Source organism: Cyanistes caeruleus, chromosome 2 (assembly GCF_971803275.1).
Source record: "Cyanistes caeruleus chromosome 2, bCyaCae1.hap1.1, whole genome shotgun sequence".
In the NCBI taxonomy this organism is placed as follows: Eukaryota; Metazoa; Chordata; class Aves; order Passeriformes; family Paridae; genus Cyanistes; species Cyanistes caeruleus.
The window spans coordinates 63076380-63089927 of record NC_141702.1 but is presented as its reverse complement, the minus strand read 5'-3'; the positions used below and the strand labels follow the sequence as shown (position 1 = coordinate 63089927).

Sequence of the window (13548 nt, the reverse complement as noted above, 5' to 3'; positions counted from 1 at the left end):
GTCAAGCAGCAGTGAACTGCAAAAAGCACATTGTACTCATTATTTGAAAGGGTAAACTGAGACATAAAGTGTTACATGTTAATGCACAATAAATAAGGACTCGCCCAAGGTCATGCAGATGGGAACAAGATGTGCTTCAGTTTCTTTTCTCTACTTTAATTGTGGCATGCTTGCTTAATACAGGACAACCAGGTAGTTAAAGGGAAGTCCACCTCACAAAAATGTTCTGTGCCTTTGTGTGCTTCATGCCTTCACTTTCTGCAAAGGGTTTACACGGGTTGATAAATTCATGCGACCTGTCCAGTCAGCTAGAGCAAAGATGGTCTAAAACCCACACTGCTTTTAACAAAGGAGGGCTAAGTTAAGTAAATATAGGACAGGAGGGCCCAAATCTTAACCAATCTATTTCTGTACAAAGGAACTGTAGTCCACATGACCAGGGAAATGTGTAATTCTGATTTCCATTAAATTCAGAAAATATCTGTGAGATATCTGAGACATTTCAGAGGTTGTGCCTATGACAACCCACACAGGAGAATGCAAATTAAATCAGAGGATTGTAATATCATTATTCTAATGACTAATAAATATTACCTTTTCTCCATTTGTTTTCCTTCCCACCCCACCCCCCCCGCCCCCCTCGCCTTCATTTGGTCTCTCATCTGTCTTACCTGTCTTGTAAGATAGACAGTAAGTCACCCAGAGGCACCATTCTGTTATATGATTGTGCTTTCCTGGTGCAACAGGCTCCCACTGCCTGGTTACACCTTCAGGCTTTTCAGTGTTGGCTTCTGTGCCATAATCTTTTCTCTAGAGCAGAACAGCTAGCAGAGCAGGTAAGGATAGTCACAATTCATAAGACTGTGGACTGTTTTACCAACCACAAAATAGAAAAAAAAAAAAAAAATAATAATAAAAAAAAATCAAACCAGTCTTTAGTCCTATCCTTTCTCACTTTTTTGCCAGTCACAAAGAAGAAACTGTTTTTCGAGAGCACACCAGTCAGTAAGGCCCCCAGAAACCCCCTATGTGCCAGCCAACAGCAAGCAAGGAGGAAATAAATATAGTTCTTTTAAGTCTGGTTTTCCCTGTATTCTCTTTCCATTTATGTCACCAACTAACGTTTGACTAGCTGGGCCCTTGTGAAGCTAAATCATTTCAAAGTCCTGTTCCATGATCCAGTTCCTTTGTAGACTGTCAGATGTCAAGGATACTCACAGGTCATCAATCTTCCACATAACCTTCATCAACAAAGTGGAAGAAAAAAGTCATGCAGCCTTTCAGCATGATCACCCATCTCAGGCAACAAACACTAAGGAGTCATGAATCCAGTAACTCTTGGCACAAGCAGGTGTAAGCTGGCAACTTGCTTTTCTAAAGGAAAGTACAAAATCTCCTTGATAAAAATGGATGCTTTACTGGCAGTGTGAATTGGTTTGGATGTTAAATATTATACACACTTATGTTTTTACTATTTTAGCAAAACAACCAGAAAACAAAAGTGTCTATATCCCAAAGATGTGCCATACATGAAAGTGATTCATGAATGTACTTAAGCTTCCTTAAAAAGCAACATGCAATTTTCCTCACAATGAGAGAGGCTGACCAAAGCCACTGACAAAGCACTTTGGAGCTGCTCATTTTTGTGGAGGAGGGAAAGAATTTAGGAAAATGTTAGTCAATCACATTTCCATCTACTTTCCTTCTCAGTAGTTAAAGGCCACCTGCTATCAGGATGATACAAAACCCACAAAACTAAAAAAGTTCACTTGAGGCTGAGGAAAAAAGGTAATCAGAAGATCACAGTAGTTATTTATCAGAATGATTTTAACGGTAATAAACTGCAATAAGTTAATGTCAGAGCAAAATATGGATCAGAAAGTACTCTAATCCATTCTTGACCTAAACACCACTTTAAGATTATACTCAAATATGTGACACTATATTTGAATTAAGTCAATGAGAACATCAGATAGACTCTCAATCATCACAGTGATTGCAAATTCTGATGAAATCCAATCTGAAATCACCACTGTTACATGAGGTGTTGGAGTTAGAGAGGATGGTTCATGTCTGCATCTGCAGTACTGTGCTCCTGCAACACTTGATCCAGCAGTGTCTCCAGCAACACCACTCCAGAATCTCAAGGATTTAAAAGACCCAAGACTAATTTACACCACTATGGTACAACCTGACCAAGCAACATATAGTCCTCCTAAAATGAATAATGTGTTCTGAGCACATTTAGGCCCACTGATTCTGGTGGGGTGACTTTGGGGGAGCTGAAGTAACTGCATTAGATTCAGAATATGTTACGCAGTTTTGGCATAAAGTACTGTCTGCACTCCAAAAAGGATCCCAAGGCTATGACTATACTTGATAGGCCATCAATCAGGACTTGATTTTTGACTTGGACTTCACTGAACAAGCAGTTACCTAGGTCAGAACTGGACACAAAGATCACTGATCTAGATTTTGGTTATAAAGCATATCTGGAAAAAAATCACAGGAGAATAATAAAGTTAAGTCCTGTTAATATTTACAATTCAAGATCACTGTCTTTTGAAAGCTAACCATAAAAACCCAAAACCCTCAAACCAAAACCAACCACAACAAGCAAAAAACCCCACAAAAAGAAATAAAACCCAAAAAAACCACAAGGAGGTAGAATAGACTGTACCTCCTGAACTTTGCCTTATCTTCAGTCACAGTTATGAGAATGCCATTCAGGGAAAAGCTGTTACGTACAGTAAGAGCTGGAGAGATCTGAAAGAGAGGCAAGGACGAAAAGCAGTCTCCTTTCCTTTCTTAGGCCAAAATACTGAGAGCTCAGCTTTGAAATTTAGAAGTGCTCTGCTTCACTGATTCTTGTAGAGCCAGTCTTGCCCTTTAAATACAGACCTTGGTAACAAAGCTTGGGGGAAAACAACATAGTCCTCTAATAAAGGACTTCATTGCTTGCAATATTTATGTGTAAAACAAACCATGTCAAAAAGACTACTGGACTAAGAGCTTTGGGCTAAAGGAGTCAGTCTAGTAGAGTTTCTGTGTGTATTAATCTAATTTTTGTGAGGGCATTGTGAAGTTGAAGACTTGCCAAGAAGCAATTCTTGCATTAGGTAAAGGTTCTACTCCATAAGCATCCATCACTATTCATTCTGACTACATTCATTCAGTTAAAATGTATACGATAAATCAAATTAAAAGGCTGCTCTTTTAAATACTTTAATCAATAAGAAAGGCAGGGCTTCAGCTACACCTAGCTACAATCTCCCAGTACTGCAGCCTCTCCACAGCACTGACAGCAAGGCTTTATGTGTCATGGTAAATAACTACTGCTCTGCTTCAGTACAGAAACTGTGAATTGAAACTAAGCACCTCCAAGTAAGTATCAACAATTTAAACAGCTCATTGTAAAAATCTGTGTGATTATCTGTGCATTGGCATCTTTCATGTAAAGTGCTTAATTAAAATGTCAGTCAAGGTCTCAAAAGGTGAGAGGTCAGATGGAGACCAAGAAGTAAGGCAATGGGATGGCGGCCTGCCCTGCAGCAGGCCCCTCTCTGCGGAGCCAGGGGCAGGGCAAGATGCCTGTCAGAGATTGCTCTTCTTATAGGACAAAGTCACAAGGTGACTTGTGACAGCCCAGTTGTCACCCTACCATCCCAGGACACAGCTGTGATAATGCACCGTGCATCCCAAAGCAAACACGCTGCTGCCCTAAATACTTCCAGTGGTTACATTTGTCCTGATTAACACGGAGTGAGGACATGAGGAAGCACAAGGCCTGTGGTGCTTCCTGGCCACTGAAGGAGTCCCACCAGATGAAGCTGAGATAGTGTATTACAAGGGATTTAAGAAGAGAGAAGATGGTTTATAGAAGCAGCACTGAGCACAGACTTCAAGCCCATGTTTTGGCTACAGCGGTTTCCAGTGTGACAACTGATGGAAATGGGACTGCTCCCTACGTGCAGCCCAAGAGCAGGGACATGCATCCTGTGTCCACCCTCAAGAGCAGAGAAGCTGGTGCTCAAAACTGCAGGCTTCATTGGCTCCATCCAGCAGCACCTTTGCTCATTTACATTCACCTAAGAAAATTCAGGTTTTTCTTGTAAATAATAGTCTGTGAAGAATGTTAACACTTCAACACCTGATGTTTTCTTGAGTTCTCCACTTCTCTGGCATACAGTGTTGTGCCCTAGCAGACATGATGAGCAAAACCAACCTGTCCTGACCACTCCACTGACAGGCACCCATTCACAGCATGTGGTTAAGGATTTACTGGTCTTCAGACCTTTTCCCTAAAACTTTCTCTGTGATGGTCACTAATTTTTTTCTGCCTGCTACTTAGAAAGACTTTGTATTCATCCCCATACCTGTATTTAAACCTTGCCCTTCATCTCCTTGTTGGATCACACACTAGCCTTAGTGCAGCTTGCTGATAAGCAACCCAAAATATAAGTATAAAACCCTTACAATCCTATAAGGAACCTAAAAGATAATGATTTTGTTTCTGTACAAAGCAGATGTGTGCAGAAGCTTGGTGTCTTTCCCCATCATTGGGAAATCCTAGGAATTTATTTCTGCCTTCAAATACATACTCTACTTCATTAAAGTTGATGGAAGGCATATAATGTATGATTTGTAGACAGAGATAATATCACTTATTAGACCAAATAAAGTAACTAGAAGTAAATAGTAAAGATTTTGAGTATCAGGCCTTTAAATACATATCCTGACAGAGTGGAATCTGAAATACTCTGCGTTACTTGAGTTTGAATATCAGCAGATAAGTAATTTTATATACTTTCAGAAATGTCCCACTCTCCTTCACAGTCCACTAGTGCTAGCAAAGCAGCCTGCAGCAGAAAACTCACAGGGCAGTTCTTAGGAGGCTCTTGGTCAAAATTGCCCTCAGCATCTTATTGCTATGAGCATCTGCTGAATAATTAGCTTTTGAGCTTAATAAATGCTATGTAGTCACACTAATAACTTCAGCCAGAGTTTTAGGAAGTTGACAGTTCTGAAAGTTTCTTTTATTTTACTTTATTGCTTATAAAATAGGTAATATGCTGCCAAGTGAACACTCAAATAAAGAGAGATAACAAAATGGCCCAGTGAAAGAAAAAGGTGTGAAAAGTGGTTAGCATTTCACGAAGCCTGATAAGGTGGAAAATGTTCTGCTTGGTTTTAATATGGTAAGTAAGTCTTTCAAAATCTGTTTCAGGCCTGTGATCAAATTGGCCCTCTGTAAGTTTTTAAGAGGGGGAAAGGCACAGCAGATGGAGAGGGACTGAACCAACTCTATTAAAAACCTGGTGTTGCAATTTTTTTCTAAAATGAGGCAAAGAGTATAACAGAAAACCTACCATAACAGCAGCTCATCTGTTCAGTCATTTGATGTATCTCTTTATTGTTGCCGTTACTGAGACTCAGCTTTATCTTGCGCGTGAGCACAATAGTGACACCATATTGAAATGTGTAAATATATTTTCATAAACTATGTAAAACACCTCCTCTTTACTGACAAAATGATGCACTTAGAATACATGAAATCCTGAGAAAATGCTGCTGCCTTGGGTTCCAAATTCCTCTGATTCCTCATCTGAGTTTTATTGCACATGCACTGTTATCTGACAAATATATCTGCCAGACTATTTTAAAAATACTTTGTCTTACCATTTAAACAGCTCCTGTCAATGTTACCTAGTCCTTGTTCACACTGCTATCCCTATGAGTGATGATACAGAAATAGATCTGCTTAAGGTCGGTGTGTGTAGCCCAGATCACACATTGGCATTTCTTATTTCTGTCTGCAGTAAACCCAAAGTATTTCTGAAGAAATTAAAACTTCAAAAAGGACACCTGAAGGGTCAGGGACAAGAACTGCTTTTTCTGACTTCATTTCCCTCTGCTCAATGCTTGTGACCCACGATTTTGCTGGGGTTTCTGATACAAGGGTGTATCGTCCCCTTGGGTACCAGCTCACATGTTAAGCCCTGGTGTGCCACGCAGTCAGGAGGAAGCAGAGAGCAGGAGGAAGAGGGCAGGAACAAGGTGGGAAAATCCTATAGCCAGATGTTGATGCAGAAGTCACCTATGCCCTGATGAGCTACTTCTGTGGGGCTGCACAGACACATGCCTTTGGCTGAACACCAGCGATCCACAGGCCTTCATATCCAACCGAGTGTGGAAAACATCTCCCTGGGGAAAAAGTAAAAAAAAAAAAGAGTGACTGAAAAATGAAACAAATGAAAGGAACTCCGCAAATCCAGATGTTGGAATTTTCCAATCCCCCTAGCAAGACAAGATAAGCAGGGGATAATCCTTGTTTATATAACTTTTTCTTTTTTTTAACCTTTTTTTTTTTTTTTTAAAATAAAACCTGAGACCAACAGGCGTATTTTCACCAGGTTTGTGTGCTTCTTTTCCAAATCCCCGCCGAGAAATTTCTGGAGGGCCCGTACCCTGCTCGGGCCGGCTGCTGGGCGGGGTCGCCGTCGGCGGGCAGGTCTCGCCCTCCACCGGCTCTGCAGGGGTCCCTCGGGCAGGGCAGTGACGGGCACTCGGCCGGCTGCCCTGCCTGAGTGCCGTGCCCCTCCTGAGCCCCGGCACGCCTCGTCTGGGTCCCTGGCCCCGCACAATCCCTGGCCGCGGTGCGGACGGAGGCTCCCGGCCCGGGCCCGGCTCTCGGCCCCGCGGCCCCCGCCCCTCAGCGGGCCGGCGGCAGGGCGCGCGGCCGCCGCCCGGGGGCGCGCTGGCGCCGCGGCCGCCGCGCGCAGGTGGCTGAGGGGCCGGGCCGGGCCGGGGCTCCCGCGGCGCTCAGGGCCCCGGCGGGCAGCGCCGAGCCCCTCGGGGAGCGGGCGGCTCTCCCTCCTGCGGCCTCCAGCCCAGCGCCCAGCCGTCAGTTCTTGACTCCCGGGGAACAAGGACGAAGACGGCGTTAATCGGTGCCTAATTTCCCACCCAGCGCGCGTTGCGTGGCGGGCCGGCTTTGGGCTGATCTCCCTTCCAAATAAAGCATCGCGTCTATTTATGGCCGTGGCTTAAAGAGGAGCAGATCTCATGTACCGTGTTGGAAGTTCTTGAAAAACAGCCAAAGTACAGAGGTCAAGTTTCCTGTACTGACAGCAACTTAGCAAGACGGCAGTGTCCTTCGTGAGGAGCTGGAGAACTGGGTCACTGTGCATCCTTCACTAATCGCTGGGTTCCAATAATAAATGACTTAGTCTATTTCGAAGCAGTGTGGAGGACAGAGAGAATCTGCTTGAAAGCCTGTTACTGCCTCAGCCGTGGGAGCCAGAGGGAGCATTGCCAAGGGGTTCATGTTGGCAAGATGAGGGTCAGGCCCCCAATATTGCTCAGTAGATGATATAATGAATAAAAAAAAAAAAAATACACACTTGTGCTATCTACTGGGATCTGACTCTTCATTAGAAATTAAGGGACAAGGCAGACAATATGATTGTTTGGCAAATTTCCCCAGGGTCTACTTTTAAGAAATCATAAAACCCCTCGGCGATGCCTTGCCCAAAGCCAGTGCTTTCAGTAGCTGCTGTTACTCAGAGGCAGCAGCTCTCGGTTTTACACGGAGTTGTACACAAATAGACTCTACCAGTGTGCCCATGGAACTGCCTACTCTTGGAAAGGCTTGCATGGAAGGATTTAATATTGACAGACTTAAGTAGTGATGTCTCAACTGTGAAGAATCTGTTGTTTAACCAACTTTATGAAGCAAAAGTGCCTATCATTAAAGTGAGAGTATTCCCTTTGGTTTTAGAAGATCATCGAGGCTTTAAACATCTATGCAATTTGGTATGCACATAATTTGATAGTCTGTTTTACAAGAAGTTGATTAGAATCAGAAAAATCACCCTCCTGAACTCCCGCAGAAGAGGGCAATGAAACGTGTGCAGATCAAACAGCCTTAAAATGGAAAAAGGATTTATATAGTGGCAAATTGGGCAATAGCTCTTAAAACCACAGCTGTATTCTTCTAAATACTCTTTTACATTATTGGTGAGTTGGTAAGTTGTGATTTAGTGTCATTTGATGTAATATTTACTGTCACAAAACATTAGCAATCACTGGCTGGAACCAGAAGGCTGTTTTTTTTAAATTCTTGGTATTGAGTTTTCTAGGAATGGACTGTCACTGCCTGCAGAGTGCGTTTTGTCATCTCAGTTTTTCCCAGCATACACTTCCTTCTTTTTACCTTTGCTAATACTTTAAGATTTACTTTTTTTTTTCTTTTACATTCATAAACGTGTTAGCTGCTTCATGTCTAAGGCAAAGAAGGACAAGTATCACTTTTCTCACCAGCTGGGGCAATCTTAGAAATAGTAATCAGTTTAATTTCCCAGCTTGATTCAAAACACTGCTATTTACACTCCCATTGTGTGGTGATATCCTCCTGTTTACGTGACCAGGTTTAAAATTTAACTGCATCCACCATGCTGTTTTTCTTCCTAATTCAGAAGACATGGATTAAAAAGTAAGCAAAAAGAAAGCTCAGTGGTACTGCTCCTCTATCGAACTTGGGAAGCATGGCTAAACAGGATTACATGTATTATTAGGGTCCTGATCCCACAGCTCTCACCGAACTAATAACTTGAGCAGGAGCTTTGCCAAAGGCCGAGTGAGGGCAGGAGGCAGCAACAGTTGGCACTAAATGTCAGCTGCCTTAAAATAATGGCCATTTTTCTCGAAATATTTTAAGTAGACCTGTATGGATTTGTGTCAGTGGCAGCGATTTCTGGGGGAGAGGGGTCAGAGATGTCCCACTGTGGAATACTTCAATGATATATTCCCCTTCTCCTAAGTCACTGGAAATGAAATGAAACTGGTTCCAGTGTCACGCAGATGTGGATTGATACAGCAATCTCCTGTGTTACCCTGTGAGAGGTGAGAGAGGCAGAGGGTGACACCCACCACCCTCCCTTCCCACTTACAGACACCTTTTACATAGCTCTTCCAGGTGACATAATGAATATACAAAAGAACAAAAGTCTACTATATAAATGAAAGCAGATTTATAAAATTACAAGTTTAATAGATAAATATAATAAATACTTTATGCATCATAACTCTGGACAACTACATTTAAAGCAAGTATGTTGGCAAGTCACAAAAAAAGTTGCGCCCTCAGCAACTTTATTTTTCAGAAAACCACACTGACAGGCATATTACAATGTAACGCATGAGGCTTTATGCTGTAAGTATGTTCAAATCCCGCTCACCTACCGAGTTCACCATGACATATATATAGGTGTAGTGTACTTTCTATCTTGGAATGTCTTTTTGCACACCAACACGGTTGTACAGATAGATGTTCTACTTACCAGGGACAGTGGGGAAGAGTTTTGAAGAAAAATACTGGTAAAATGACTTCTAGAAAAACTAAAGCATTTCTTAACTTTTTATTGACATTGGCAAATTAAAATAGAATAAATTAACAATATTTTCTCAAAAAAATGTTTTGTACAAAAATACTGTCAAAATTTCCTGAAAAGCTTTCAACACAGTAGTATCTTTTCATGTACTGAATAAACTATATTAGCACAGTGTCAAAACGCTGAAGACAGAAACAAAATTTAAAAGGAAAAGAAAAAAAATCTGTGAAATGTTTGCCACTAGTCAACATTCCATCCACACCATATTATTGTCTGTACATATGGGGGAGGGGGAATGGGTAGCAGACTTTTTAAGTAACAGTATTACTTTTCCTGATCTGGAAAGGTTTGGCCCACATCTGTTAAGCTTCCAGTTTAGCGTATTCAGGAAAAAAAAAAAAAAAATTAGTCTGCACTGCAATGCATAGTTAAAAATTAAGCAAGATGGCAGCTTTTGTGCAGTAGTATCTGCCCTTCAAAGTTCATGCAACCAACTAATGCAATTTTTTTTTCCCTGTTCACTCAGAATTTGAATGCAGTTCAAGTCATTGGAAATCATAGTTTACAAAATCCACAAGATTAAGCAATTTGCCAAGATTAATACCTAACAGTCCGGCACTGTGGGAATTATGGGCACGTTACTGCAAGGAAATTAAGAGAGGGAGGTCGGGAGGGGGGCAACCAACATAAAAAGGCAGAGTTCACTAGATATTATTACTACAGGAGGGGAGGTGAGTGACAAAGCTACAAAAAGGAAAAAAAAAAAAAAAAGTGGCAACGATTTAAAAAAAAAAAAAATTATACAAGCGCATAGTTGACTCTGCTTTCCAGATTCTCACCTTTTCAAGCCCTGAAAAGTGAGACACCGTGTCTAGGGGAATGTTTTCATTCGCACCGATAAAAGTCCTTTGTTTGTTTTAAATGAATCAGCAGCTCACCCTGCTGGGCTGCTGTTTGCAAACGAAGTCTGTCATGAAGTCAAACTCGTTCTGTCCCAACCACAGCTCAGGAAGCTCCTTGATGCGATCCAGCCCCATTTCGATGACTAAGGACATGAGGACCTCCTCGTCGATGAAGTCCGTGTCTATGACATTGGGCGGCAGCATTGCCGCGGGGACGTGGGGGACGGCGGGCGGCAAGCCGCTGCCGCCGCCGCCGCCGTGCTTGGGGTTGCAGTCCCTGAAATGCTGCTGGCTGCCGCCGTTCAGCTGGTGGCTACCGGGGTGCAAGTCCGGCATGTAGTGGCTGTGCGGGTAAGGGTGGTGGCTGAAGTACTGGTTGTTCAGCTTCTGGAGCTGCATGCTGGCGCTCAGCTGCCCTCCCGGGCTGGCGACGGGGGGGGCCATGAACTGGGAGCCGCTGAAGCGGGCGGGGGGCGGCATGCTGCCGGCCGGGTGCCCTCCGCTCACGCTGCCCGGCCCCATGGCGTGCCTCACCCCGCTGCTCGCGTTCATACTCCCAGCTCCGTAATGTATATGGTCGCCCATCAGGGCGCTGAAGGCGTGCTGCTGCGGCGGCTGCTGCTGCTGGTGGTGGTGATGGGGGGTGGGAAACTGCCCCATGCCCATCCGATGCGCAGGGTGGTGGTGGAGCCCGCCGGATCCGTCGGGGAATCGCCCGTGGTTCATGGCCATCATGTGGTCTGCCATGGCTCACCTGGAAAGTTAGCGTGTAAATACATTAGGAAAATACACCCTCCTCGGACATCCAGCCGCCCTCTCCCGGACCAGCTCCATCTGCCCGGCCCTGGCAGAAATTACTTCGCTGATCCTGCAGTCCCCTCTCGTTCCCGGTGGAGGGAATTAAAAAAAAAAAAAAAAATCTAAAAATCCTAAAAATCTACAGTGTCTCCATCATGTAGTACAAAAGAAAAAATAAAAGGGGAGCCCGCGGAACGAAAATCCCGGTCCCCTCCGCTAATCCGGCGGGCAGCACGCCTTCCCACTCCAAGTCGCGCATACCTATCGGCGGGGAGCGTCGCATTCGGCCGCCGCCGCCGCCTCCCCGCACGCTCCGGAGCCGCCCAAGCCCCCCGGCTTCGCCCGCGTAGGCAGCGGATTCCCACGGCACTCTCGCTAACTTGCGGGGAACAAGCAAAGAATTGCCAAGTCCCACCTAGCCGCTGTCAGCAACTTTTGGAATTAAGTCCCAATTATTTTGGTGAAAATAGGGTAATGCACAGATAAGGACATGAAGCCAGGCAGCTGAGAAACACCTTTCCTCGCATGTTTATACAGTCACGTTTTTCCTGTTGCACACAAAAGGGACACCCGGCACCAGCCACGAGAACCGCCGCACTCACCTCCCGGCTTCTTTCTTCTTCTCCTTCAAAGGTGGCGGTGGAATCAGTCAGCGAGAGTCACCCAGCATAGAGAGGGCTTCTCCGGCTGCCTCTCCCCGGCGCTGACGTGACCGGCGCCGCGATCGCTGCCGCAGCCCCGGAGCTGGTTCTCGCCCCTCCGCGAGGCGCATCGGCACTTGCCAACAATGAGCTGTGTTCCTTACACGGCTTTGGCCGCGGCTAATATAGGATTTCAGAAGGGAGGAGCAAAACCCTTACAGGCAACCAGAAGTAAAACCTGGAGCAAGCGGGGCGGGGGGGGGGGGGCGGGGGGGGAGGAGGGAAAAGAGGGGGAAGAAAAGGGAAAAAAAACCCCGAACCCAAACCCCCGAGACCCAGGGCGCGCGCGCAGGCAGCGGGACACGCGCGTGTTGGGAGACAGGCGGGCCGGGGCCGGGCGGCTCGGGCAGGCACCGCGCACCCCGCGCTCACAGCCTCCCCCGGGAACAAAGCGGGGCTCCGCGGCGGGGCGGCAGGAGCGGCACCCCGCGCACCCCGCGCACCCCGCGGCCGCTCTCCCGCCGCCCACGGCCCCGGCCGGCCCCGTGCCCGGGCATCGCCGCTGCGCCTTGCGCCCCGTCCGCTCGCGTCGCTGCAGCGCGGCGGCCGCCGACACGCGTGGGGCTGAGCGCTCCGGCAGCGCTGCCCGGGCAGGGCGAGGTCCGTCCCTCCGGCGCCGCCGCTGTGCAGGTGCCCGGATCCGCCGGCGTGAGGCCCCAGAACCCGCGTGGGCGTCCTTGGGGCCGGCCCCTCTCCCGGAGGCGAGATCCGAAATCCGCCTTTTTCCACGAACACGAGCGCCGTATGCGGGAGGTGTATGTGGGGATACCGGCACGCTCCCCGCTGCCCACGTCCCTCCATCTCCTGTGTTTTCCCCGCTGCCACCCGGGTTGTGCAGGGCGAATGCCCACCCACTCTTGCCCTTGGCCGGTGTGGCGGGGTTTATTACTGTTATTTACGATTGTTTTCACTGGAATGGCAAAGAAAGCAGAACATGCGGGCTGCGGGTGGGCACACGCTCTGCTCGGGCAATCGCCCTGGCTGGGCACGTCCCCTGTCGCCCCCCTGCCCGGCAGAGCCCTGCCCGGCGGCACAGCCCCGGCAAGGGCCACGCGTATCCAGGCCGCCCCCCGAGGCCGGCGCTCCTGCCTTTCTGGAGCTACTGCTCCAGATCCACTAGCTCCCCTCTGAAGGGCAGCCATGCTGAAGTAGCAGGGAAGAACTGAGGGGTTGGGGGAGGCATGCCACAGGGAAGTGCTGGATGCTGGCCCAGTTTTCCACAGTGCCTTTGCCTGGCTTTCTGCTTCCGTGTTTTTTTCTTCTTGGAGCCGTCTACAGGCACATAGGGAGGACACTCCTCCCGGCCCAAGGAATTGTGAAGATGAGACCAAGACGGCCATCATGTAGGCTGAGATGGGGTTTCTGCTCCTCCACGTGCTGTGCAAGGATGTACCACAGTGCAGGAGGGCCTCCCTGGGAGGGCACAGGTGAGGCAAACGGGAGGCTTCAAGAGGCTCTCCGTGTGGCAGCGTCTTCCCCCTTTTGGGTGGGCCAGATTCTTATTTGGTTGCAGTGACTTACGAAACCTAAAGAATGGTTAGCTCTGCCTTGTCTGGCCTTGAGATGGAGGCGGAGCTGGATGCACTGAGGTGTGATGGATGAGTGTCTCTGTGTGGCTGGTTCAATCCTTTGGCAAAGCCACGTGGGCAGGTGGCAGTGGTTGGGCACACATGGGATACCAGGAAAATACCTGGCTGATGTCCCAGCTGTGAGGGACAAAAGGGGTGAAGTCAAAGCGCTGTGAGGACAGGAATC

The 13548-nt window shown here is 46.9% G+C and overlaps 2 protein-coding genes across 3 annotated transcripts in view; both read right to left on the bottom strand.

Annotated features, from left to right (window-relative positions):
* The window catches only part of TXLNB (taxilin beta), a 45189-nt gene extending 42423 nt beyond the window's left edge, over positions 1–2766 (bottom strand). Inside the window, exon 1 of one of the 2 annotated variants that reach the window (XM_023923485.2) lies at positions 2681–2766. The gene's annotated coding sequence lies outside the window, so the exon portion shown is untranslated. Of the gene's footprint in view, positions 1–2436; positions 2493–2680 lie in introns of those variants that run through there. The other variant, XM_086877372.1, reaches the window with a different exon arrangement.
* A 6265-nt stretch (positions 2767–9031) lies between these two features.
* Positions 9032–12327, bottom strand: CITED2 (Cbp/p300 interacting transactivator with ED-rich tail 2). The gene is made up of 2 exons (XM_086877371.1): positions 11695–12327; positions 9032–11048 (listed from the first exon to the last, which is right to left on the bottom strand). The coding sequence occupies exon 2, from the start codon at positions 11039–11041 to the stop codon at positions 10319–10321; it is 723 nt and encodes a 240-aa protein (XP_086733497.1). The 5' UTR covers positions 11042–11048; positions 11695–12327; the 3' UTR covers positions 9032–10318.
* Positions 12328–13548: the final 1221 nt, after the last annotated feature.

What these genes read in the sequence shown, in the direction of transcription:
- CITED2 (XM_086877371.1), bottom strand. Translation starts at nt 11,041, where the DNA reads ATGGCAGACCACATGATGGCCATGAACCACGGGCGATTCCCCGACGGA.